Below are 26,242 nucleotides of genomic sequence, written 5' to 3' on the forward strand. Positions count from 1 at the left end.
TATTATTATTATTATTGCTATTTTATTATATTTTTGTTATCATTATTACTATTTTTTATTATATTATTTTATGATTATTATTATTACTGCCGATCCAGATATCAGATCACTTTAATTTAAGTGGCCAGATTTATAGGTAGTAATTTATATTATTTATAATTTAATATTTTTTAATTATTGCTCATACTTAAACATTTAGAAAGGTCATTACTGATCCAGATATCAGGTTGAATCAGACCACAGAGCCTCATTTTTTTTATTTTTAACAGTAGAAAGACACTACAGTCTCTCTTCTGATTGGCTGAATAAAGTTATGAAATACTTAATTAACTTGTTATAAATAGATCTTTTTCACAGCAGCCATTCTGACATGAAATAGTTGGGTAAACACAGGTGTTACCAATAATATTAATTAAGGCTGTGTTCCATTTAGTGTAGCTCTCCGAGTGAGACAACATGCACCTGTTAGAGCTGAAGGGAACTGAACCCTAATTAGTTTTACTGGTAGCACCTGTTTACCTTACTATTTACTTTAACTTAATTTTTCTTTAACTGTCTTGATTGTCTGAATTTATTTTCTTTTACATCAATTAAAAAATATTAAACACGCGTTTTCCTTTTTTCCAATACCAAGGTTTTTTTTTTAACCAACATTTCATGAATTAATTAGGCTACTAAATTAAAGTTTGTTGATGCATGTGCATCAACCTTTGAAACCACAATGAACCTCTCCTAAATTATATTATTAATTAATTAACCAGGTGATAATTGTGCTAGTTTTAAATGCATAATATGTCTTGAGTAGATTTATAGACTGTAAAGATTTACATCTTTAGTTCATGATATTGTCTTTTAATCTATGCTTGAGTGTATGCAGCCACTAGAGGGCATAGTCTGACACTTTTTCTTGTCTGCTGGCTTTATTTGTGACATTTCTCTACACATTTTTCTCTGGTCAAGCCGGGACTACTTGGGGGTCCTAGTGTCCTAAATTCAAACCATCCTTTATCTCATCATCCGCTGCCTGATTATGCAGAATATAAGGGCCCCAGTCAATGAGGAGGAGGAGGAGGCAGACAGCCTGTTTTGGTTTTTACACTGATTATTCAGTATGTAATTCTAGAAAAGTAGTTGTCCATAAGTTCTCCATTACATTTCTATTTCTCAGTAGACATCGGGGTCTTGAAGGAGTGTGGTCAGGGGTCTAGAGTCCTTTTATCTAACCAGTATATTTCCTTAACTTTGCGTGGCAGATTTATTGGACTGAGCAGAAATATCAATACATCCTGTTTTTCGAGTGTTTAGCCATTATTCCCTATATTCTGGCCACGGGAACACATATTGTCCCACGTTCGTCATCCCTGCTTTGTGTAGCTTTCAAGTGATTAAGTGTGTACAGTTGAACTTTACTCTGCAGTATCATTGCTGACTCACACACAAGTACACACAAACTAGTCTATTGATCATGAAACAATTAGACACAGAGCTCAAAAGGAACACAGGCGTGGGAAATAGTGAGCTGATGTGGTGTCACACCCTTTAAAGCAGAAGTTTATTGAACAGAGGTTGTGCAACAGACATTTGAGGTACATGATATGAGTTATAGTGGAGGGGGGAGGCAACTCAAAGGGAAATCTGCACCATTGAAACTTCCAGATATCAGAATATTTATAGTTGTAGGACATGACAGATGTAGCCTAAACCCATTATTATGTGGCAGTCACAATGGTGCACAGACACAATATTTCAGACCAAAACGTATCTTTCTCACATACAGAATCCATATTTACTGACATTCGGAGTAATCGTGGTTGTATAAAGCAAGAACTGTACTTTGGCCATCATAGGAATGCTGTTTTCCCCTCTCTGGCACACAAGAAATCAGATGTAGCACCAACATGAACAGAAATGCACATGCTTGAACTATCTACAGAATAAACATCCGCCCCCCCCCAAAAATTTTTTTTTTGCAATGTTGTTGTGCCTCCCACCTCCAATATAGGTTAAGTCCAAGTGGAAGCCTTGCATATCTCCTGTTTCCCATCTCACTGAGCAAGTTCCCACTGTTTGGGAATCATCCACAAAAATGCTAATTTGTCGTTGATCCCCCCCCCTCCCCCCCCGCCTCACGCCCATCAACGCCCCCACTGTATTCTTTCTCCTCCCGTTCCAGGCTCCCAAAAACTGGCAGAGGTAACTGGAGATGATGGATGTTTATCGTTATTTGTCCAGTAATGCCTGAGGTAAATGAGGAATAGCCAACTGATGCAAATGACTGAAGAAGGAGGAGCAAAATAGAAAAAAGAAAAAGGGGGAAACGGAAACGATGTATCCGTACAGCAAGCAAACTGTCAAACGACCAAAACGAAGCATTCGCGAGTTCGATACCCTCATTTCATGGTTCTGCTAATCACTCATTCTACCCGTACTTCGTGTTTTTTTCTGAAATTGTATCTCTTAAGGCTAAGTAAAGTGAATTCATATATGCACTAAAATGTTGAGAAAATGAGCAGCCACAACTCCGAAGTTGAACACAGCACCAACGTGCAAGTAAGTGTTATTGTTTTGGTATAATGGAATGAATAACAAATTCATCAAGCCTTTGTAGGCAGCGGCAAAAAAAGACAAACAATAACTGTCCCAGATTAAAAACACTATTGACACTTTTTTTCTTGATGTCTTTTCAGCACCCTCTTCTGTCCTTCGTCCTTCACGTTGAATGACAGTAATCTCCGTAAATCTTAGAAAAAACCGCTTTGTGGGTCTGGGTCACCATAAAAATTATCAGACCAAAGTTGGAAAAAGGGGTCATCCAATATATGAACGACGATGCAAACATAAAACTTGCAGGAAAGAAGAGATTCACAACCATGTAAGTTTGGGAGAGAGCTTCGACACAGGCAAGACACGAAGGCCCCCAAGAATGAACGGCGGGTCATGAATCAAAATATTCAGAACGGTGGATGTTTTGGCAAATGTGTGCATTCGAAATTGCCCAGTTTGCTACCTGAAAAACGAATCAACTAAAAATGTTAAGATCCCGCCACATTTTTTCTTCCAGGTGCTGAAAACATACACCGCAGCCAGAAGTCACATACCCGGTCATAAGAAAAAAAAAAAACTCCAGGCATTTAAGCTCAAAGACAATTGGCTGTGGCATAAGCCATGTGTCCTATTAAAAAACGAAAAACAAAACAAAACAAAATAAAAAAAAATCATCCGTCTCTTGTTTTGGGCTGATGTCTGTCTGGCTGATGAACCCCCTTGCCAATGATTTGAAGCAGCAAAGCTCACAGGGGACAGATGTGTTCACTGACAGACAATCAGGCCTGAAACACGCAAGCCAGCACCATAGAAAACTGACCAACCACGGCAACACACATCAGTTAAGGTGGTTTCGAACAAAGGCTCTGCTCTGTCTCAAAAACGCAAACCTCATTGCCCTCTGAAGAACATGTGCAAATATTGGATGTTACGACCACCTTTTCTTGTAGCTCATCGCTGCCCTGTGTGACTATCTGTGGCTGTGATGCAGATAAATAGGAAGAAAAATTCAAGTAAAAACAAATATTTCATTTCTTGACAATATAAAGAAAATCAAACAGAACCCATGGATCAGTGAACTCTGTGTGTAGGCATTTTTCAACTCATATTGGCGTTTTATATTTGTTCAAATTTGCTGAAACGGTCAGACTCCCCATCAACTTGCACTTTGCTTTAATAGGAATGTTTTTTTGTTTGTTTGTTTGTTTAATCGGAATGTCCCCACGTCGTAAGTTGTGGAAAGCCTTTTTAATTTGACTCTTGCTTGACAAGGGTATGTCTGATGATTGGGAAACCAGCCCTACAAAGTAAACCAAAGAAAAGGCTAACAAGGAAAAAAGAAAACATCCTTTCACCTCCAATCACTACCCAATGCATTTCATTTTACTTATCTCCTGGGGAGCATGTTCTCAAAGTGCTTTGCCACTGAAATCATATAGGGGAGCTGAAAACAACCCTATGTGGGACTCCAGATGCATTGACAGTATATCATCATCATCCTGTACTCCTCTAACCCCACTCCCCACCCAACACCCACCCACCCCCGAAAATGTTCATGCTCACATGATCTGGCAGTGTACAGTCTTAGTTCCCCATTTCGTTTCCATGTAAATGGAAACCCAGAAGGTTTTTGTTCACTTAGCTATGTGATTGTAGAAATCCATTATGAGAAGTTAATATTGATTCCATCCAAATATGCAGATATCAAAACTTTATTGTGAGGCCTTTGGGGGTCTTTTGTTTGTTATCATCTTCCAGCCACTGGCTGTAAATCCTCCCCGTCTCCTACACAGCAGCATGCTCCAGCACCACTAAAGTCCTCTCTGCCCTACCATCCTGTGCTGTGCACTCATGTGCCTTCCACAGTTCCACAGTGACTTCTTAGTTGTCCCTCTCTTTCTAATTCTTTCCACGCCACACCCGGTTCCCTCCCTGCTAATTAATACAGAGGAGTCTAACATCCTCCAGACTTTAAAAAGCAAAGCCTTACTTTCTTCAAGACATCACCCTCTCCTGTTTTCACATGTGCCATATTCACATGTAAGAGGTCATTACCACTCTGTCCAGACTCAAAGCAGCCTTTCACAACTAAGGAAATACCATATTGTAACAACGTGAAAAAGAATGATGTATCTGTAATATTTCATTAACAGAATGGCAGTAATAAACAAACACCTCAAGTGACCTCTGAGTCTGAGGTGCAACACCTCAGGAAAAATGCACTTAGAAAGATAAGGGGCTCTAAGTCAAAGTCCCTTCGCCTATATCCTCCTTCTCTTAATCTTTTTCTGTCTCACTCATAGTCCATGCACATGAGTTTATTGTTGGCCAACAATCAACCATGATACATTGTTAATGCATGGAGGCAGTGATATAGCATAGATGCCCTGTTATACTGATGGACAAAGTATGTGTAGCCTCGGCTTGACCATTAGTCTTTTAACACAGAACCACGAGTCTACGACTTGACTTTGCTCAAGTGCCTCACGCTATAGAATGCACACTGCTAATATGGATACAGGATCACATGTAGCATTCACACCACACACACACACACACACACACACACACACACACACGCAAGCAAACTGGCACATACAAACACACACGCTTGCACCCACAAACTGACACGCACACAAGCAGCCTGACAAAAGGAGCTTATTGAGCTCTACTACTCAGTTCCAAAATATGTCCATTAATAATAATAATAATAATAATAATAATTACTAACACTACTAATAATTATTATCATTCTGTCTCTTCCCTGGAACTGGGACCCACCAACTTTTAGCATAATGTTCTCACGCTTTCCTCTGTCTGTCTCATCCTTGACGAACATGTGGACCCTGTGGTGCTCGAGGAGCACGAACCTGTGTCCTCTCTTACACCAGCCACGAATGTAATAGTGATAATACTCATATAAAACAAAACAGAGGAAAAAAAAAGTGAAGCCCCACTGTGATCCCATGTATGCAATTTCTGAATGGTTTCCACAATTTCTAGCATAACAGCCTCAATATCAAGCTATGGTTAAAATATAACTTAAAGATCATACTATACAATCAGAGGCAGAATGCAAATATGATTGGCTTCCCTTCTGTATATCCAAGGCACCACAGAGCTTCATCTTGAATCAAATTTGTTGCTTTTAGACTAAAACATCATAGAAAATCTATTTCGTGGGCAGGTGTTTTTGACTTGGAAGAACAGAAAATCTACAAAAAAAAAAACTAGCAAGCATTGTTCTTTTTCTTTTAAAGGGCTTGTGTTTTTAACATTTTTTGTTCTTTTGTTCTTTTTTTTCTGCTTTTAAGAAAATTGAGGTTTTTTCATGATGCTTTTTTTTTGTAAATCCTGTGCAATGATGCCCTCTGGTGGTTCACAAGTTGACATCGCGGACGTCTGTAGGGGTGGAGGATTGATCCAGCTCGTCCAGGCCTTTCCCGCTGGGGCCTCTTTGTGTCTGCTGCTGCTGCTGCTGTTGCCGCCCCTCGCGCAGGCTGCTCACCAACACACGCTCAATCTGCTCCTGGCACTCTTTGAGAACATCCTGCAATGTAACAAGAAAGGGAGGACTCGCTATAAAAACATATAGATTTCAGCTAAACTTTGATCTGAATGACTGATTTACATTGCATTTACATTAAAAGGTACATTATTTGGCAACAAAGAAAGTCCTTTTGAATTTTTTTTATTGAAAATGAGCCTATGAGAAATGAGAAATGAATATTCTCATTTTTCCACAGCTACTTATCTGCTCAGTATTTACTGCAGCTATAGTTAATATCCCGGTTGTACCACAGTTGCTCAGTGGGGAACTTGCAACTATTGTCACAAGTAACAAGAGGAATCTGAAAACTTTAGTCAGTGCATGACCAACAGGGGTCCACGGTGTGGCAGAAGAGGGGCCCCTGGGCAGCGTAGGCCAGGGGTTTTAAATGACCACCGACTTTCTAGCAGCTCCAACTACTGCCAAGGCTGAGCACGGACCAGACCCAAACATTACATCAGCCCACCAGGGTTGTGCACTGAACACCACCCCTATAGTGTTCATGTGCACGTACACACATATGCAATACCACATGCACACCCATGCATGCACGCCACTGCCTCCCCCATCCAACCACCCACCTATCCCACCACCATTCCCAAACACACACAAAACCCAAACAGAAGTAGCCTTGACAACGGCGGCTGAAAACACAGGTAGTACTAAAGCTATGTTAATTACATCCACCTCCTGTGGGAACACAAAGGTGGTGCTTTTTTAACGAGAGCCAGTCTGTGTGCCTGCCTGCCTGCAGGGGATCCATCTGAGACCTGGCCGGCTCGCCTTTCACCATCAAAGGCCGCCGCAGCAATCTGAGAATCCACCTGGGAGAGGAGCCTCTCAACAGCGCTGAGCCCTCATATCCTTCCCTGATGGAGGGTTGACAGAGGGGACAGTGCAGGGCATGAAGAGCGAGCAACTCATTAGGGAGGGGGAGAAGTGAGGGCGGGTAAAAGGGGGGAGAGTGCTAAATGGTTTTTTAGCAAGAGCGTCAGAGAAAGGTCAAACTGTTCTTGGGTGAGGAGCAACAATGACAAAAGATATTCAGAGGTAAGAGCAGACTGCTGCAACATAAACTAATGGCAAAGTTCCTGTCTGAAAGAGCTGATCCAGATTTAACACTGCTCTCTGGTGGTAAAATACGATAACACAACTGGGGCAGAGCTACTTGATTTCAGCTCTACACGTGCACACACATGCATAACCCCCTGCCTTAGAGCACCAGGCGTTTGTGGGAAACATGACTGAGAGCGCCCCATGGCCAGAGGGATGGGTGAAAGTGTACCGCTTGTGGAGCGGGGAAACATTCTTTAGAAATTTACAGCTAATTTAAACCTGATGGGCCACAGTTTGAGCCTGTGTTATAGCTTCTGGTGCCGCTGGGCCTTGATGAAATGAGAACTGAGACCCTGCTCACATCAGAATAGCTCTTTGGGAGCTGGAAACGGGTGAGTGACGAAAGGTCACAGTTTCAAAGGTCAAACAGCATGACACATTACAGGCTGAGGCATGTACTATGTTATCAAAGGGAAACTATTGAGTTTCTGACTTCTAACTCAACTTTCAAGACTCACAATTTGTTGAAATTGTGTACATGTGGACAATGTTATGGAGGATTTCTTCACGAGTGGAATCTCTTTTAAAAGGGGACTAAGAATTCTATTGCATTACATGACCACTGACAAAATGACTCAACCTAGAGGGGTTTTGCTGATATCTGAAGTCTGCATGAAGTAATTACTGCCTTGACATCTCTTTTATTTTGAGTTCTCCAGCATCGACCAATGATTAGCTCGAGAGAGTTTTTTAGATCACAATCCATGAAGAATGATTTGATGTTGAGGAGGTTGGACTGATCTGGGCTGGGTGGCTCTGGGAGAACGTTTCCCCCAGCAATGGGTCTGACGTGGAGGAAACCCGACCGGCGTCTGTCCCTTAATCTCCTCCAGAGGTTGGCCGCTAACATGGGCGTGTGCGCACACACACACACACACAAAATCTTCCCACCAACATGTGCCCCATTGGTCATAAAATCTCAATTCCTGTGAGAAAATTAAGTAAAGCGAAGAACATGTAAAGGAACTGCCTGTGTCTTACCGCAAGAATGCACGCCTTCCCTTCTTGAAAGACATACTACCCCCATCTCTGCTGCAGCAGTTTGGATCCTATGCCAAGCCCCATGGGCTTTATTCGTGAAATTTTAATGACTTCAATGTGTGACTACTGGAAACACCAATACTGTTTTCAGAGAAGCTCTAGGTACTTGGATACTGAAGGGGCCAACAGCATTGAATAAGTTGGTCATGGGAGGTAGCGCTATACTGAAGCATCTTATTTTGCAGCCTCAACCCGGAAAAAAACATAACCACCTCAGATCCTCCCTTGTCGTTACGCTCGTCCATCTGCCCCACCTCAAACATGCATTATACTGCAATAATCTGTCCCTCTGACAAATCAAGGCATGCACATGATCCCCCGGGCGGCCTTTGTGACATTGGCGTTAGGGGGGAAGTCGTGCAGACAGACAAAACCAAAAGGAAGAAATGTGTGAAGCCATGGAATGTGTTTTAACTGCTGACTCTACCACACAAGACAGTGTTAGCTACTCTGGGAGGACTTGGTGGTCAGACAGCTGAAACAAACACAGGCAGACACACACTACAGATCTCAGGGAATCTTAAGACAAAATATCCAGAGGCTGTCACTGGAAATAAGGAGTCACCACATGACTTGAATTTCCATAAAGTTACAATAGAAAATGTGACCTTTCTCCCTCTTCAGCCTGCTTGCTGAAACACCACAAGCTGTGACGCCCCAGGACACAGGCTGTGTTAATAGAGATAATCTTTCCTAATAAATGAATCTTTGTTGCAAGCATTTACGCTCACATTACTGTTAGGGTTAACACCCTGCCCCCCCTCTCAAAAAAAACATTCAATTTCACATCCATCCATCGTGTAACTTGTGAGACTATCTCAGCGATAGTTAGGCCACAATGGAAACCAGAGTGATTAAAAAAAAAGAGGAATGAAAACAGGAAGACGGGGAGAAATGGGAAAATGTGTTTCCGGTGTCTTAGTGTGTGACCCTGACCGAAAAAAAAAGATGAATGAGAGACTGAGAGAAAATGAGTGTCAAAACGATCAAATCTAGGAAGTGGTGGTCTTAAACCATTGCACTTCTCTAACCTCTATTTCCTGTTTTAATCATTCAAGAATAAAGGGGAACTCTACGCACATAGCCCTCATGTACTAACTATTTGTCTAAATTTTGTGTTGAGGCGTATATTCCAGCGTTCTTACTGCCACTACAGATGACCTGTGAAGTTTAGGAAAATCCCAACTGATCTGCCTCCCACTTGAAACTCAACACATTCTCACAAATTTAATGTTTTTTTTCTCTGCACATTCTGACTTGGCTCCCAGGCACAAGGGCCTGTCTGCTGTCCCTAACAGGGAGCCCCTCTTGGCCACACCAGGTGCATGTGAGGCTACACACATTCTTCCAGCGGCCCAGGATGGTGACTTGGCCCTATCACATTTCCACTGGAAAACCACAGCTTCTGGATACCACAGATGCCAGCAGGGTGCCAGGGGGGGTGGCGTTGGCCATGATGCTGTTGGCAGCAGCAGCTGCAGAGGTTGGCGAAACTTGCTTTGCCTTCATATTTTGCCTGGCTCTTTGGCCGGCTGGCTACAAGACACTGCTCTACCATCTTGCCGAGCCTCTACACTGCTGGCCAAAACCAAAGACAGTGTTTTATGTGTACACATTTAGACTCAGGTTCATACCACCACCCTGATGACTGCAGTCGAAATTGAGGTTGAGGTGGTCCTTGGGTGTTGAATTGACGTATAAAGTGGTTAAGCTTTTGGGAAAAGAAGGTAGGGTAAGTGTTCAAATGACACGGTCAATGATCACCGTTTCCTCTTTTTCTTGCGTGTGAAAGCCTAAATGCTCAAACAGTGACAAAGTGACAGCATAAATAGCACCAAAACCACTTATTAATGCTGACAACTACTTGTGGGCCGCTGTCATTGGGCTGTGTTTTTTATGTTGTACCACAAGCAATGCACAAGTAGGATGTAAAGGTCTGAAGTAACTTTATAAACCAAAAGTGTTTAGTTGCTGGCTGCTTCCTAACAGTTTATACTAAACCCTCTTATATATGTTGAATTAGGAAGGGTGCCCTCTGCTTTGCCTCCTGTGTTTACTGCGAGCCATGGCTTGTCTGAATCCAGGAATGTGAAGAGTTGATCAGAGACACAGAGCGACTTAATTCCCTCAAGCCTAAGACCTTGCAGCCTAAACACACTGAGGCCCTGTGCTGCTGAGGTCAGCTATTTGTTTTTCCTCAGCTGCTGAGCGAGACTTCACACAACTCGCACCAGAGGGAGCCATGCTTTCCAGCAGTGATGCATTATGGACCATCGGAGGAGACGAGAGAGGGCTGATTGTCGTGAGGGAGGCATGACACCCCCCCAGTGTCCTTTTCACACTTCAACAGCTTTCTTCCACCTCCTCCTCCTAGTTTGCCTCCTTTTGGGACAGAATTTAACATACCAGGACTGAGGCTTGGGATCCATGTCATGGCCCCATGCGCAGTGAGCACATATGAACTCCTAATGTTCATGTTTAAACGAAGTCTGCTATTACTCACTAAAAGCCTTTTTCATCATGTTTGGTATTAGGAGCACTCCTGCCAAGGCAGCGGCTTCAGAACTGGAGCTTGTCCCTGGAGACTGCGCTGTGGCTGCTCACTGCTCCTGAATAGTTGGGATGGGTCAAATGCAGAAGACTAATTTCTCCAAAGAGACTAATAAAGAATAACTTAATAAATCAACTTATCATCTCACATCAGTCTCACTCTCCTTACCCTCTGCAACTATGCCCACCTACTCACCCTAACAGTGAGCTATAGCAAGCTGAAGCCCTCTCCCATCTGCATGATGAAAGCCAGGCATCTCAGAGTCAGTAGAGGCCCTGCCTGTGTTTGGACTCAACTCACCCACCACCGCAACATTCACTGTACCCAGACAGCCACACAACGGCCTGGCCAGCATTCCTGTCAGCGACAGAGCTTACTGTATACGCTCTCAACCTGGCTCGATTTAGAGGATTCTTTATATGAGGGGGCCCTGGGCAGCCTGACCAGACTGATGGAGAGGAAAAGAAACCTGCCACATGCTACCTCTCAGTCCAGTCAAGTGTTTTGACAGAGGATAAACTGACACAGTTCAGCATTTCTTTTAATGAAGACATTTTTGGTCATAGTTTGACACTCATTTTATTTTCTTCTTCTCATGACAAATATTGGCAGCAGAATCCCCCAAAAATGGATTTGCGGAAAGCCGAATCTCAGTGAAGAAGCCAAATCTGAGTGTGACATTTCAACATTCTCTTGTCTGTTGCAAACGCACAACCTCAACAAACATGTGGCATTTCTTAACTTTTGACATAAATAACAGGGATATTTTCCCTCAGAGAAGTAGCGAGTCTGGTAGAAAAGAACCTGAATTTTCTTGTTAACACACACAGATTGTAAAACTGTGTGTTTCAGTGGTAATCAGATGGAGATGTAAACTGACTGAAGAGATTAAAAGCTTCCAATGGCTGCTGATTCAGCTTTGAATCATAGAGTTACTGTAATAGCGCACTAAACTAAATACCAGAGAACACCTAACTGATGTCAGTGAGCGAGATAAATTTACTCCTCCTCCTCATTCAAATATTACTCAGAAACATCCCCTCAAAAATTTCCTGGCACAATTATCAAGCTCTTAGTTAAACCCTGACTAACAAGACCACACTGGAATGCAGTGTTTTAAACTCATATAAGCTGCAACTGGTGTTCTGGATGTGGCAGAGGAGTATAAAACAAACTCACCACTTCTGTGTTTGTGATTTTGGCCAGCAGGTCTGTGAGACTGTCGCCCCACTGTGACTGGTCAGCTGAATCCAGCTGTAGGCCACAGATCGCTGCCCCCACACTTCCTGTGGCAATCATGGAGGGAGGGTACATCGCGAATGTGAAATCTGTTGGAGGAAGAAAAACCAATTGAGTTAAACGTGTCTTCAGTGCTTAGTTAGTTTGTAAATGTTACTTGTAAGTGGTTAAAATCTTTAGTTCAGTGGATAAAGGACTTTTTACACTGGATTCTTTATTCACCTGGTGCTGTTTCTAAATTGCTCGTTATAATTCATATGCTCCACAAACAGGGTAAAGATATGTCCCTCCCAGAGACAATATGATTTTGTCATCTAGCAGTCAGCAAATAAATAATCCTTCTATTGCACCGGGTCTGAACGCAGCGCTCACTAATGACCAGGGGCCTGGATAATGAGGGTTCACTTGGCTTGTAAAGGAGCTGAAAAGCAACCACCCTCACCCACTCCCCACCCCAGTCCCCCCTTTCCCCAGCCCGGCCCCTTTTCTTCCATCTCCTGAGTAAATCGTGTGCTCTCTGAAAAAAGCCCCATAGCGCTTGGAAAGGGAGGAATAAAGAGGCTCAGTGCCTCTGCCAATGCTCACTGCTGTAGGTCCTTTTTCCACGTGTGGTCACAGGCGTGCGTCTCAAAGACCAATAACCTTGTTAGCTCCCCTCACTGTCATTCATAATGCAAATGAGACAGCTTGTGAACGGGCCAGAAGCCCGAAAAGGCAAGGCAACTGGCATACAGGGAGAGAGAGAGCAAGGGAGACAGACAGACAGGGAGAGAGAGAGAGAGAGAGAGAGAGTTTTTCTCTTCACAAACAGAGACACACAAACACATACACACACACACACACACACACACACACACACTCGCTCCTTTCTCTATTCTCTCTTTATGTCTTGCTCAACTTCTACCTTTCTTTTTGGACAACACATGGCCTGCTTAGATGGGGCCAGTGAATGGCACACATGCCCCAGTCTTTGTTGCTACAACAGGCAGTGGTTTGCATTGGCGGCCCTCCTATCTTTTAGCATATTAATAGAGTGGCGGGCCGGCAAGAGGGAAGGCAGAAGAGTGTGACTCCATTGTCCGGAGTCATCACCTCATTTCACCCAATTGAGAGACACAGCATCCATCCCCTCTCTGCTGATACCAATTCAGCGAGACAGGCTGGACAAAGAGCATGGCTGGACAGGGGGGACAGGGGGTCGACGGGGGGAGGAAGATGAAGAAGGAGGAATGGACGGTATGGCGACAAGGCAACAAGGAGAAAAGAAGGGGAAGGTGGGCTTGGCGGGAGAGGAGGTGGGGGGGGGGGGCTCCGATGCACATCACTCTCAAGTCTATGTCCAGACTCTTGTGAGGTTTTGGAAGAAGAAAAGAGTCGCCCTCCAGCGACCCTCACCTCCTGCTTCCCATCCACTCCCCCCCCGCCCCCACAAGTATGCCTCTGTTCCTGGGCCACCTATGGGCTAGAGGAGTGGGCAGTGGGGGCATAGAAACAGCCTGCACATTAACATATTGCCATATTCAATTGCAAAGCAAACTGCGTGCGATGGCTCTGAAGGAGATTTTTCTTCCTTCTTTTTTTTAAATCTGGAATCAAAGAGGTAGGCCCTTTGATAGCTGTAAAGGCAGCCCCTCACTGCCTTTTTAACATGCACAGCCAGGCGCTTTCTCATCTTGTGGGCTCAGTGTTGACAAATAAATGAACTTATTATACACCCCTGTGTTAGCCGCTGGGCCTCTGCCAAGGGGCGATTTATTAAAGGCTACCTCGAGCCAAGAGGAAAGAGCACACAAAGCCCCTCAGCATTACATCACTGCTGTAAGAGCACAACTTTCTATAGAGGGCTAAAAGGACAAAGGCATACACGGATTTACTGTACGTGTGTAGTGAGAGCAGACTGACAGGCAAGGAGGCAGACACCTAAGAGACACAAGCAAGAAACAATGCGCTGATGCCTGCATGCTTTAAGATGCAGACATACCCAACACTCTCTCTCACACACACACACACCACCACACCACACACACACAACACACACACACACAGCACAGACGTAGGTTTGTGGGAGAGCAGAGTGGCGGGCAGTGGGCAGCAAGCTGATTTTTCGCACTCAAGACAAGACAGGTCTGTAGCAGAACAAGGACGCGCGCGTGCAGCCGATGCGGGCTGACACTCCGGCCTGGTGGCTGCTGCATGTGGGGGGAAGAATGGCCGTATTTTAGGAGGTCCTCATTGATATTCATGTTGAGGATAAACAGTGTATGTAGCTGAGTGGGGACGCCTGCGATGGAAAGCTCCCTGTGAGCAGCGGCTGGCTGGCCTGGCCTGCACGCCTCTCACCCCCTTCAATGGCCCTTTCTCCTCCCCGTGCCCCCTCATCTCCATTCCTCCGTGTTCCTACCCCCTGAAACTTCATCCTCAGGCCTCTGGTCACACAGTCTGCTGCCCTACATGGCCCACTCCTCCTGGGTGGCTGCAATGCACAGTATGCACATTAAACTTGTAAATTAATTAAAGTTGGAAAGTTGAACAACAGCCAAAAGAAGAAAGAAAAAAAGGCCAAAACTCTCCTTTTCACCCTCTCCTCTCTTTCCAATGCTATAAATCAGGGGCTTGTATTCTATACATGTAGCGCTTATTGACCTTGTTTATTAAAGGAGTAGCATTACAAGGACCCGGGGTCTGTTGACTGATTAAGGCCAAAAACAAACATCATTTTGGTATTGGCATGACAGTATGTTTCACCACTAATGCAACACAGCCTGGTAGTCAAAACAAGGTCTGTAGAGAGCTACCCAGACGGTACACCTAGTGTAGCTCTTTGAGACACACAAACAACAACAACTTCCCAACCGGGCTCGAGGAGTTCTTCCACAAGGGGAGAAATCAATGATTAAGAAACGATAACTTGATCCTGCTATCTGTCATATTCCATTACCTCTTGTTCCAGACTGTCACTCCGGAGACAAACAAAAAACAAAACTTGGGAGAGTCTGAGTCATGCACCCTGCTCAAACTGTGATATCGATTCATTTGCCAGAAAACAGAATTCCTCCTTAATTGCAACGTCCCGTGACAGCTCTCTTGCACCATCATCTCCAGTGTCACAGCTGCGGCCTTGAGGCGTAACGTCAGTAACGTCAATGATGACAAGCAGACACATTGGGATCAGGTGGTATGCAGGAGAGTTCACTTTTCTCCACATTGGAAGAGCATGAATTGGTTACAGCATTTGTACCCGGCTGACATATTCAAAACCTCATTCCCTCGCTGTCTGTCTGTCTCTGTAGCTGATATAATTTGGACAAAATCAGTAGCTTAACAGAAGTAATTAAACCCTCTAATCAGAAAAAAAGTTGGAGGACACTCTGCTGTCATGACAAAAATGTTCAGATCAAATTAGCTGCCACTAACATTAACTTTACTTCAAATCACAAATATTAGTCTTTGTGGTAAATGTGACCTCCAAGGTAAACATGTACCCTCAAACATTTTGATTTGTAAGCCTTCTTGGTGGGATAATTGCAGCATCCACAGCAAAAATCTATTTCTTTGTGTTTCTGGTGTGACTCAGCTGGCCACAGTATTTATAGTGTGGTGCTGATTACACTAGCGAGGTGAAGGGGGGAACTCAGGACATGCCACTCGATGATTCACTCTGTGTCACATTTTTGTGCGCATACTGTTCAGGAAGCTTCTTCCTGCTTCATGTGTTGACGGTGCAGCCCGGCCGGACATGACTCCTCACATCAGTGGAGCGTGCAGGGAGATGATAATTTGTTAGAGGAGGTGGCTAATTTGTTGGGGTTCTGAATCATCAAACATGAAGGGAGTTTTATGTAAACAAACACCAGTAAAGAGCATTTCATTGACCACATCTGAGATGACTCATTCATCTCTAGAATGCGGAGCTGAGCCTGGAGGGGATTCTCCGTGCAGCAGCCACTTGGAGAGGAAGTTACAAGAGGCATTCCTGCTTCTGGACCAGTGAAACTGGTCCGCTAAGATGAGTAAAGGACTTATAAATCACTTTAGAATATCTGACCCATAAAAATTGCCGCGTTTTCTATTAGTTCCTCAGGCACTCAGCTGAAGAGACAAAATCTAAACATGTCCGCTTTGGATGGCTTTTCTGGTCCTTGGTGTAAATGTTCATTATTTTCAAATAAAAGTAATATACAGTGAAGGAACTACAGTATATGTTAGCATGGCGTCCAACTTTCTATTGGGTTAGAGCAGTATAACAAACTAAACAGTGGAATATACTGTATACTGCATTGTGCTGAGTATATGAATCCAAGCACAGCTGTGAGAGTGCAGGATTTATATGCTCTGCACACTCCATTAGTAAATAGTGGTTAGAAATTTAAAGCACGGCTAAAGAAAATGTAAATAACTCTACTGTAACTCTACTTATGCGAGTGGAAGAGTGAACCCATGAAGCAAAGCTTGACTTCCCTCGTGTTTGTTAGCTAGTGAATGATTAGTTTGTATCAGACAAAGTTACCAGTTAATCATCAAGTTACTTCACACAGTCCAAAGACACCACACACAGAATAAAAGTAATCTTATACTAGCCTGAGATAAAAAGTGAGTACTCACTTAAATCACTTGTTACTTACATCCCAACTTGTAGCAAAACAGTCATTATGTCCCCCAGGACAACTGACTCTCTCTTGGACAGCACTGTTGGCCCTGATCCAGACTTTTCTTTTGATCAACTTCTATGACTATTGTCACCATTCCATCCATACCATTACAGAGAGGGCTATTGGAGTCGGTATAAAAAAAGACCATAATCCCTACCAATATGGAAAGAAGACGGAGCTCAATAACTGCAGCAGACAGGTTGGGGTGCATCTGTCTGCCCCATGCACCCCGTCCATTCTCCCACTTTACCTCAATTGAATAAGAATAGAAGAGGAAGCTCGGAGTGCTTGGTGTCTGTGTGTAGGAATGGAGGTTCATAATCTCCCTTAATGAGCTTGTTTCTGGGCTATTATCCGACGGCCTGCCTGAGGGAAACGCTGGTGTTTCCTATCAAGTGGCCCCGCAGCGCTGACCCTCGCATGGCTCTGCATATGAAATGTAAGGGCCAGGCCTTTTGTCTCCTTTCTCCCAGCCTCTAGCTGAGCTCCCGAGCCATTTGCATAGTCCTGAAAGGACCAGCCAATGTTATTAATTAATACAGAGCCAGCCTGCGCCACCTGACAAAATCCCACCGAGTGGCCCGAACGGAACTGTTTCATCAAAAGAGAGGAGCCATTAGGAATGAGAGGCCTTATTCTCCACTTCTCCTCTTCTCTCTCTTGTTCCCTTGAAAACAGAGAGCCGTGGTTTTATGCATGTTTTCTTTTTCAGTATAGGGGCAGCAGTGGTGGGAGTAGTGGTGGGTGGTGGGTTGAATGAGACTGTATGAAATAGGAGGGCCACAGGTGACCCGTTGTCAACCGTCTTGCAAATGTAAATCCTCCTGAGAGATCTCCTCCTTCTGCTGTGTCTTTACCTTCTCGGCTCCGCTCAGAGGATGTCTCAAGGAGGATTCTCACCAGATAACCCAAAGATTTACGGCTGGGAACGTTCCACAAATGGGGTTTCGAATTCCCAGAGATCTTTAGATGCACCAAATTGTTGACTCACCCGCGCTCTCTCTTTCTCTGTCCTGCCCTCACTCTCTGTTTGCCTGGATACAAGTCTGAGGAGCGCATACACAGATAAATGGCCTGTTGCTAATCCAGAGCTATCTCCAGAAAGTCTCTCTCCTAAAACACAATGTCAGGAGGACGACTCCAGGAGGCTCGTAAATTTATTTCCACTGCCTCATTGAAGCAATTAAGGACAAAGTGCATGCTGAGTCTTTCACAATGTTGCTTTGGGAATAGGTCCGATCACTGACACGCTGTCATTCCACACATTAATCCGCTGGCACAAAATAAGGGGTGAGAGATGTGGGGTGAGACAGGGAGAGGAAGAGAGCAAGAGATAGTAAGAGAGAGTGAAGGAAAGGGAGAAACAGAGAAAGAGAGAAAACAGGCATTTCTTCAAAAATGTTTGTAGCAAACTTCTCTCACCCTATCATATCCATTGCACAATCAGTGCATCCACTTTATGTTGTAAATACCTGTCACCTCCCTTCTATCTATTCATCTAACTATCACACACTCCTCTGAATGATGTCAGCACAAGGAGCCGTTTCCCATGGGGAGGGTGTAGTTAGCATTCCTGTTTGAGGAAGAAAAGGAAGCTGCTGGTGGTGGTGGGGGTCACCCAGAAAGTGAGAAAGAAAGGAATGTAAACCAGCCTTATTGTGGGTGAACTGTGTCATTTTTACTCCATTAATGTTTTATGGATATTTAGGACTAGTAAAAGTGTTCCCTATCACTACCCCTTCCTTGTTTGTAGCGCTGAATGTGGAGGTGGCGCAAACAGGAGAAACCTGCCCTGTAGAGGATCTCAACATGGGAAAGCTATCATGTCATCCAGCTGTAGGGCAGGGAGGTGTGAGAAGTAATGGGGGAGAGAAAGAGGGAAGGAAGGCGGCAGGGGAAAGAGATATGAAAACATGACATGCCTTAGAATTGGCAGTGCATAAACAATACACTCCTCTGGCTTTCCCTAACTCCCCAGCTCCCTCCTGCATCTTCTACGTCTCAACCTCGCCGTCTGTTCAGATCATGTTAAAGGCTCCCCGTCCCTCCCACGACTCCCTGGATGTTTGATCTTAAGGGAACAATTCACCTCAAGAGCGAGGAGACAATGGCCTGCCTGCCTCCACCCCTGTCCATTCCTCTTCTCGACCCTGTGCGACATGGGAATGCCCCTCAACCAGGCTAAATCTGCTTTGAAGTGTTACTGGATGCTCTGGAAGCCACTGATACGCCTCTAAAACATGACCACATACCAGCCTGGGAGAAGACAAATGACGGACGTCAGGCCTAAGAGTCTAACGCTGAAATGTCTTCCATGACACATGCTTTTCTTAGGCGGAATATTTTCCCATGCATCTCACTTCAGTTACGGCGGGCCGTGACTGGCCCACAGCACACCTCTGAACAGAGTTGTTGCCGCATGTTATTGAGAGAAGAGGGCTTTGATACGGTGCTGAAAGAAGAATGCGCAGCAGATATTTTGCAACAAGTATGTTGATGCAAGCCATTATCACTTGGTTTGACTTGGCAGCTTATCCATGATCAGTGTCACTTGCAACATCAAGAAGAAGAAAAAAGAAAAAGATATCAAGATGACATCGCACTCTGTATGGCCATCTTTTGGATCCTCTTTTCCAATTAAACATCACACTTAGAACAAACATCTGTTAATAATACAAGACATTATATGTGTGGGACATAAGCTCCCATTGTGTCCTACCTGTGGCACACAGGGCAATGAAGGTCTGGACATGTTTGCGAATAAGTGCCAGCTTATCTTCGGGCAGCGGTAGCCTCCTCACAATGTGCTCGATGAAGTCGTTCGGTGTTACTGCTGCCAAGTTCCACTTCAACTTCCCCAACACCACCAGTTCCCATTCCTGGAGAGAGAGGCAGAGAGAGACAGAGAATAGAAAACAGAGAGATAACCGAGACAAAATGAGAAAGATAATGTGACAAAAACGATATTTATATATTTAAATACACATACTGTCACAGTTTACATTCAACAACAACACGACACTTTATAGCAGTTGTTCAGCCAGTTACACTGTAGCCCAAAGTGAGCCTCTGTAGGGCCCTGGCCCGCCCTGTACATTAGTGTGTGTGGACGTTAAGCATTATTGTTATTATGTTAGTCTCTGCTCAGCCGGGCCTGGGACAGAGAAACACCAGCAGCGCCACCAACTCAGGTGACCTCACAACACTGTCTCCCTCCCTTCTGTCTGTCTGGCATCTGGGGACTTTCCTAAAGAGGCCCACCAGAGGTTCTGTGTGTGTGTGTGTGTGTTTGATTGTACAGTGAAAATGGATAGGAAGGCTGTGCTTGTTGGGCAGTGCTCAGCAATAAATCTGTTTTATGTTAAAAAGTTGAAAGAGTTTCATTATTTAATCTTCTCATTCCACTCATCATTTAAACCATCAGAACCCTTCACTGTACATTGCAGCAGGTGATGTGATTATTGCATCTTGTGTTTTGCTGCCAACTCTGTTAAAGCCCTTTCATACTTCCTACAATAAATTCACTCTTTTAGCCCTGTTATTCTTCACATAAACAATGTTAAGTGGCAAATATAGTTAAAGGACCAGCGTGTAGGATTTAGTGGCATCTAGCGGTGAAGTTGGAGAGCCATTTGAATACAGTTCAGCGTGTGGGAGAAACTACCGCAAAACTCGAAACATCTTATCTACAGCCAGTGTTTGGTTTGTCCATTCTGGGCTTCTGTAGAAACATGGTGTTTCAACATGGCGGACTCTGTAGAAGAGGACCCGCTCCCTCTGTAGATAACAACAGCTCATTTTAAGGTAATGAAAACACAATGATTCTTACTTTCAGGTGATTATACACTAATGAAAACATACCTATGAATGTTATATTGCATTTTCTGCCAATGGAGCCTCCTAAATGTTACACACTGGACCTTTAAATACTTTATTTTAAATAATTTACAACATTTTTCTGGCTCACAGGAAACAGTCAATTGACTTCAGAAAAATCATGGACGTTTTGGCAAAATGTGATGACACATGCAAGATGGGTGTCTGTGCAATGTGTGTGCATTTTGTGTGTGTGTGTGTGTGTGTGTGGTGGACACTAGGTGTGGTGTTCTCTTCTCTTAGAGTGTATTGTTACTTTCACTTCCTAGAGGAGGAGGAGGTGATTAACAGAGGGTTAGTGACTAATTTGGGAAAAATTTTCGTGGTTTGGTTCCGGACTGCAGCCTTGTGACTAGGACCATAGATGCTTTTCATTTTCCCTCTCAAGAGAGCGAGAGAGAGAACACATGAACTGGTCATGAGACAATTCAACATGGCTGCCACCAACCCTTATACCAGCCTGCAATATTATCAAAGTGACCTTTTCATCCTTGTAATAGTTTCTGATCTCCTTGAAGCCGGGGACACGGATAGAGGGAAGGAAAGGCTTTTTTAAAACAGGGGGTTTGTTTATAACCACAGTTAATCATGTGGGAGGAAATGAGAAAATAAAAGCACCTCTGATTTAAAAGGTGAAAGGCATCTTATTCTGCTAGCTTGGAGATGTGTAACCGGTATCTCAAAGATTCAATTATTTGATCATATGCAAATCATAATGCCCAGCAGTGGTTTGTCTAATGTTTGCAACATGGCTGCCTCGTGCTCTCAAAAGCCTTTTCCATCAGTGCCAGCGAGCAAGATTTAAGACTACAGCGAGGGGTATGAAAAATCTTGCAACACAGGCTCTATGCTGACAGAGTGGCAGGCAAGCACCACTTCCTTTTACTGCCTTCCTCTGGTCACACCTTCTTTGTAACATTGTGGTTCTCTTTACAAGAAATTCTTACCAAAGACGAGGACAAAAAACGATCACATGCCCTGAGCAGCTGATCTCTGTTTCCTGTATCTGCATGTCAGCCAAAATACTGCCATATACAGAAACACTGAGAAGAGGCCCAAGCAAACCAGTTCAAGGACTTGAGGGCTTTGTCTTCAGATTGAACATAAAGGTAGGACAGGCTCAGTTTTCTAGTAAAAATGCATCATGGCATATTGTTTCACACGAGTCCACCCCAGGCTAACAGTGCAGCGCTATTTCTTTTAAATGCACATTCTCTTTACTTGTCAAACCTACAGCTATAATAAAGCTGACCCTCGAGACCCTCACTGAGGAGTGGGGAAATTAAACCAGACACAATATTCCCAAGCAGAAACACATTCCAGAAAATGATCAGAAACCAACAAAACCAACAGCAGCTCGTCAGGAACTTGAATATACTGCAGCAATCAGCCAGGCAGCGAGGCAGGCCTACAACCATCAGCCACGTCTGAATCATAATATGTGGCCTCTTTCACAACATGGGTGGGATTGGCTGTTGTTTACTGAGAAATGTTTATGTAGCACCACTGAGCAGAGGGGAAACACTTATCTGATGTGAAACTGAGTTAATTAATTGGTTTGCGCTGGTGAAGGCAGCTGGTATTATCAGGCCAAAGAGGCCTTATCAAATATATGACACAGAGGAATGACATTCTTGTACTCCAAATGACACATATGGTACCCTGCATCATCGGTTATATGTGTAACTGTGCCACATTTCTGCACTGACGAATGTGTGAGAATCAGAAGTAGTGCAGCATGACATAATATCAGAAATGTGTGCATCCACGGTTATTTTTGGATGGAAGCTGAACTGTAAAAGGCAAACTTGAATTTCTCTGTGTCTCTCCCTCTCTAGCTGACAGGAACAGAGTCAGAACTTTGGCTGGAGTCCAAGCTGACCTCGTTGCTCTGTGCAAATATCTGCCACTAGATGGCGATGGAGACCACTACACACTGGATGGATACTGTAAAACCCAGAGGGTCATGTACAGTAAGGAGAGCCCTTGTGGAACAGTCCACTGTGAGGCTTTTCATGCACCTTTGATGACAGAGCAGTCCAAAGTGGAGACTGGACAACAGATTCAGTGGAATGGCAACAGCCCTTGTGTTCAGTGTGTGATGTTTTTGATCTGAATGATTCAAATGAATACATGTCAAGGAAATAAATGCATTAAAACAAAATATAAAACCCTGGTTTTCCCAAAAGCAGACATACTGAAGAAATAAAGACATTAATATACCATGAAGTTCTGTTTGGCTTCCACCAGCTGATGATGACAGCATGAGTCCTCAGAAGTGTCACTGTGAATTTTGTGAAAAGTGTTGAACCAACTGTTGCTTACCAGCAGTTCTTGTGGTCTGATGGAGTTGTCTGTGTAGATGCAAAGCTTCTCTGCGGTTAATGGACGAGTCTCTTTCAATTTGGATGCAAGAAACATGCACACTGCTCCCAGCAGCTGCAGGTTACACTTTTTGGTGGGTACCACGGCTAAAAATCTGTCTAAGTAGTTCATGGCCAAGGGGAAAACTTCTTCTTCGCACTTCTGCTCCTCACAAACCTGAATAAAGAGAAGGCAGACAATGCAGCAATGTTGAGCATTTGGAATCAGTAAGCCACCCTGCAGTGACCTGACTTATTTTCCAGCACTTGAAATGTATATAAAACTTTTATGAGATAACGAAACAAAAGTCTAATCACATAAAAAGCACATATAAATTCAATGACACACATAGTTGGGGCCCGGCCAAGAATTTGCGCCCAGCCCTAATCGGTTGCGACATCATAAATTAATTCGAAATAGATTATTCTTCAAAGAATGAAATAAGTGTCAGACATATACTGTCAATAGAGTCGCATTCCTGCAGTTCATTCACTAAGAAATGAATTCAAGTCACAATCAGCCGAGCCAAAAAACACCCCGACAGCGAAGCACACGGAAACACACTTTTTTCTCATTCGTCATATTTTCATAAAATAATTAAAAATATAAATAAATTATCTAGACCGATTTTCTTCGCATCATAATGTGAAGGGACGTCTTCCACATCATACCCGACAATTCATATCCAAATCCGCGCACGATAAATATGAATAAAATGTCAAAATAAAAGACAAGTAGCAAGAGGTTGGTCTGATGTGCGTCACCGCCGACCCGATATATTTATTTCAAAAATTAATTAAAAATCTCCAGTGGGTCGGACCCTGACAATATTTACATGGAAATAAAGCCCGAAGGCTCGAGATTGTTTACAGATGGACGTTGACCAGAAATACTCGACCAAGTGTCAAAAATCGAACATAATTCCAGAGTGAGGCATTGCGACGGGGGGAAGACCTGAAGGACAGATAAGGCCCGCACCCCTTCCGACATTTAAAATAGATACCTAAAATGTTTGCAACGCTTTTTCTGATCATTTCTATATTGAGCGGACACCCCAGAACCTCCTCTGTCATTGCCGATGGGTTTAAACCGCTGTTATTGCGTTTATGACACTGTAAAGTCCTCTTAAAAGCACAAGCGCTCCTGTAAAAACCAACATGGCGATACAACAGTGCAAAGGCAGCATTGCATTGGGGAGTGCATACGTGTGCATGGAAATATTCAGGCTATCTAAAATAATAACAATAAAGACTCAACGGGCAGCTTGCACAGACAACATGTGAGGCACATAAAAGAAATTCTCCGGTGTCGCTGATATCACAGCTCGAAGTTTCATAAACACAGCCTTCATGAGCGGACTTTAAAAATGGTAAGAAATTACAGACAACGACACATTTGGTTAATATGAGCAATAAGCAGTCGGAAATGAGAGCAACAAGTCTTATCTACTGTCCACAACATGCCAAACAGCGCTCAGTAAAGCAGTAATGAAACAAATCAGGAGGCTTTAAAGTCGAGCACGGAAATAATAAGACTTGTCAGCACTCGGTGTTTCGGTATACCTCCAACATCCAAGTAGCGACCATCCTCCTCATAAACGGTTGAATATCTTTCTGGACGCCTTTGAAATAAGAATATTGGGGTAGAAACCTCTCCTCTATGGTCAACAAGCTCTGCAGGACTCTGTCATCGCACAGGAGGTTCGGATCGGGACGAGCTCGTATGATGGTGTCCATTTCGAGGCAGAGCAGTTCCATGGTGCTGGTGCTTTCACTTAAGTAAAAAGGTAGGATTTCTCTCTTGGAGACGAACAAGCGGTGTTGCAGAGCAAAAATGCAAAAGGATGGCAGGCAAAGTCTTTAAGAGGCATAAAAAGTGAGACTGCAGGGGCTCCGTAGAGTAGTCCTGCCTCTCCTCGTTGACTGAGAACTTTTTCCTCTCTCCCCTCACTGCGCCTCTACTTTCATCCGCCTGGCTATCAGACGCATTTCAAGCCTCCCCTGCGCCACTGACGCAATTCACTTCATTCTGCATATACCAGACGCAACATGCTGCGCTCCTGTCCCTGTTTCCTTTAGCCTGGCATGCAGACAACTTTGAGCAAACTTGTTTCATTTCAAAACTGAACAGGCTGACACTTTTTCTAATGTAGATGCACAAATATACAATGAAAGCTGCAGAGAAAATGCTTCTAAACTGCAGTTTAACCTGTTTTTGTCGCATTTACAGACGACTTGAGGCTGAAATAAACCAACTGTATAAATGATATGAATATATTCAAGTATGTGACTGATTAATGTGCAATAAGAACATGGCTCTTTCAGGTCAAATAAATGCTTTTATGTGTTTTTATAGATGCAGTTCCTTATTTTGGTGCTTGATTGCCTCATGGTGATAATTACAGAGTGGGGGGGTATAATGATATTGTCACTTCACATCATATAAATAAATGAATGAACGCCTTATTCATTGTTCCATTATTAATACGCACATTTTCGGCATTGAAAAGCCTTCAAGAAACCAACTTTACTTGCCAAAGTGCAGCAAGTGCCCCCTTGTGAAAGTAATTTGAATATTAGTTTGGATTAGAAAGAATAAAACCCCTCCACAAGGCGACTAATTGGTATTATTGCTCTCCTGTTACAGCAGCCTTTTCTAATGGACCCAGTGAACCTCAGCGGCAGAGCATGACGCATGTAGATACTGTATGTACGCGGACATAAACACTTCATGCTAACATGTGCGCGCGCAGGACAGACCCACCAACCTCCCACTCTGACACACAACAAATACACATACACGAACGCCCACACACACACACACACACACGCACAAACAAACACATGGTCTCACGAACTATTTTTTTTTATTGCAGCCACAAACAGCTTGTGGTTGAGATAGCTTTCTAGGAAATTTGAGAAGCAGTATTCTGTTTAAGATAACACAAAGATGACAGTCATTGGCTTTGCTCAACCCAAATAATGTCAGCTAACTTAACAATTCCTGCTATAAATCACTATTTTTTTAATTTCTTCTTTTTTTTTTGGATCAGGGTTCTGTAATAATTTACATGGAAAAACAAGCAGGTGGACACGAAGCTGAGAGTGTAAGTCATTGAGCAGATAATTAAAAAATGACTGCCAAATGATTTAGCCTCACATACAGTCACAAAGAGAATCTGCATGGGTAAATATGTTAATCCCCCTTCTATTCTTAGTCAACTTCAAAGACGGAGCCTTGAATGAAACGAGACTTGAGCGCGTCAGGGGAAGACTGGGGACAGTAAAGTCCTCAGAGCTTTAGAGCTGTTAA

The 26,242-nt window shown here is 43.6% G+C and overlaps 1 protein-coding gene across 1 annotated transcript; it reads right to left on the bottom strand.

The window, feature by feature from the left end:
* Nucleotides 1-4,111: 4,111 nt before the first annotated feature.
* On the bottom strand, nt 4,112-24,924 carry ccnd2a (cyclin D2, a). The gene is made up of 5 exons (XM_035664712.1): nt 24,493-24,924; nt 22,892-23,107; nt 19,410-19,569; nt 11,982-12,130; nt 4,112-6,094 (listed from the first exon to the last, which is right to left on the bottom strand). Exons 1-5 carry the CDS (start codon nt 24,685-24,687, stop codon nt 5,924-5,926), a joined length of 891 nt encoding a protein of 296 aa, XP_035520605.1. The 5' UTR covers nt 24,688-24,924; the 3' UTR covers nt 4,112-5,923.
* Between the last annotated feature and the right edge of the window lie 1,318 nt (nt 24,925-26,242).

The sequence above is a fragment of the Morone saxatilis genome, unplaced genomic scaffold (genome assembly GCF_004916995.1).
Source record: "Morone saxatilis isolate NCDOM2014 unplaced genomic scaffold, NCSU_SB_2.0 Contig2, whole genome shotgun sequence".
Taxonomy (NCBI): Eukaryota; Metazoa; Chordata; class Actinopteri; family Moronidae; genus Morone; species Morone saxatilis.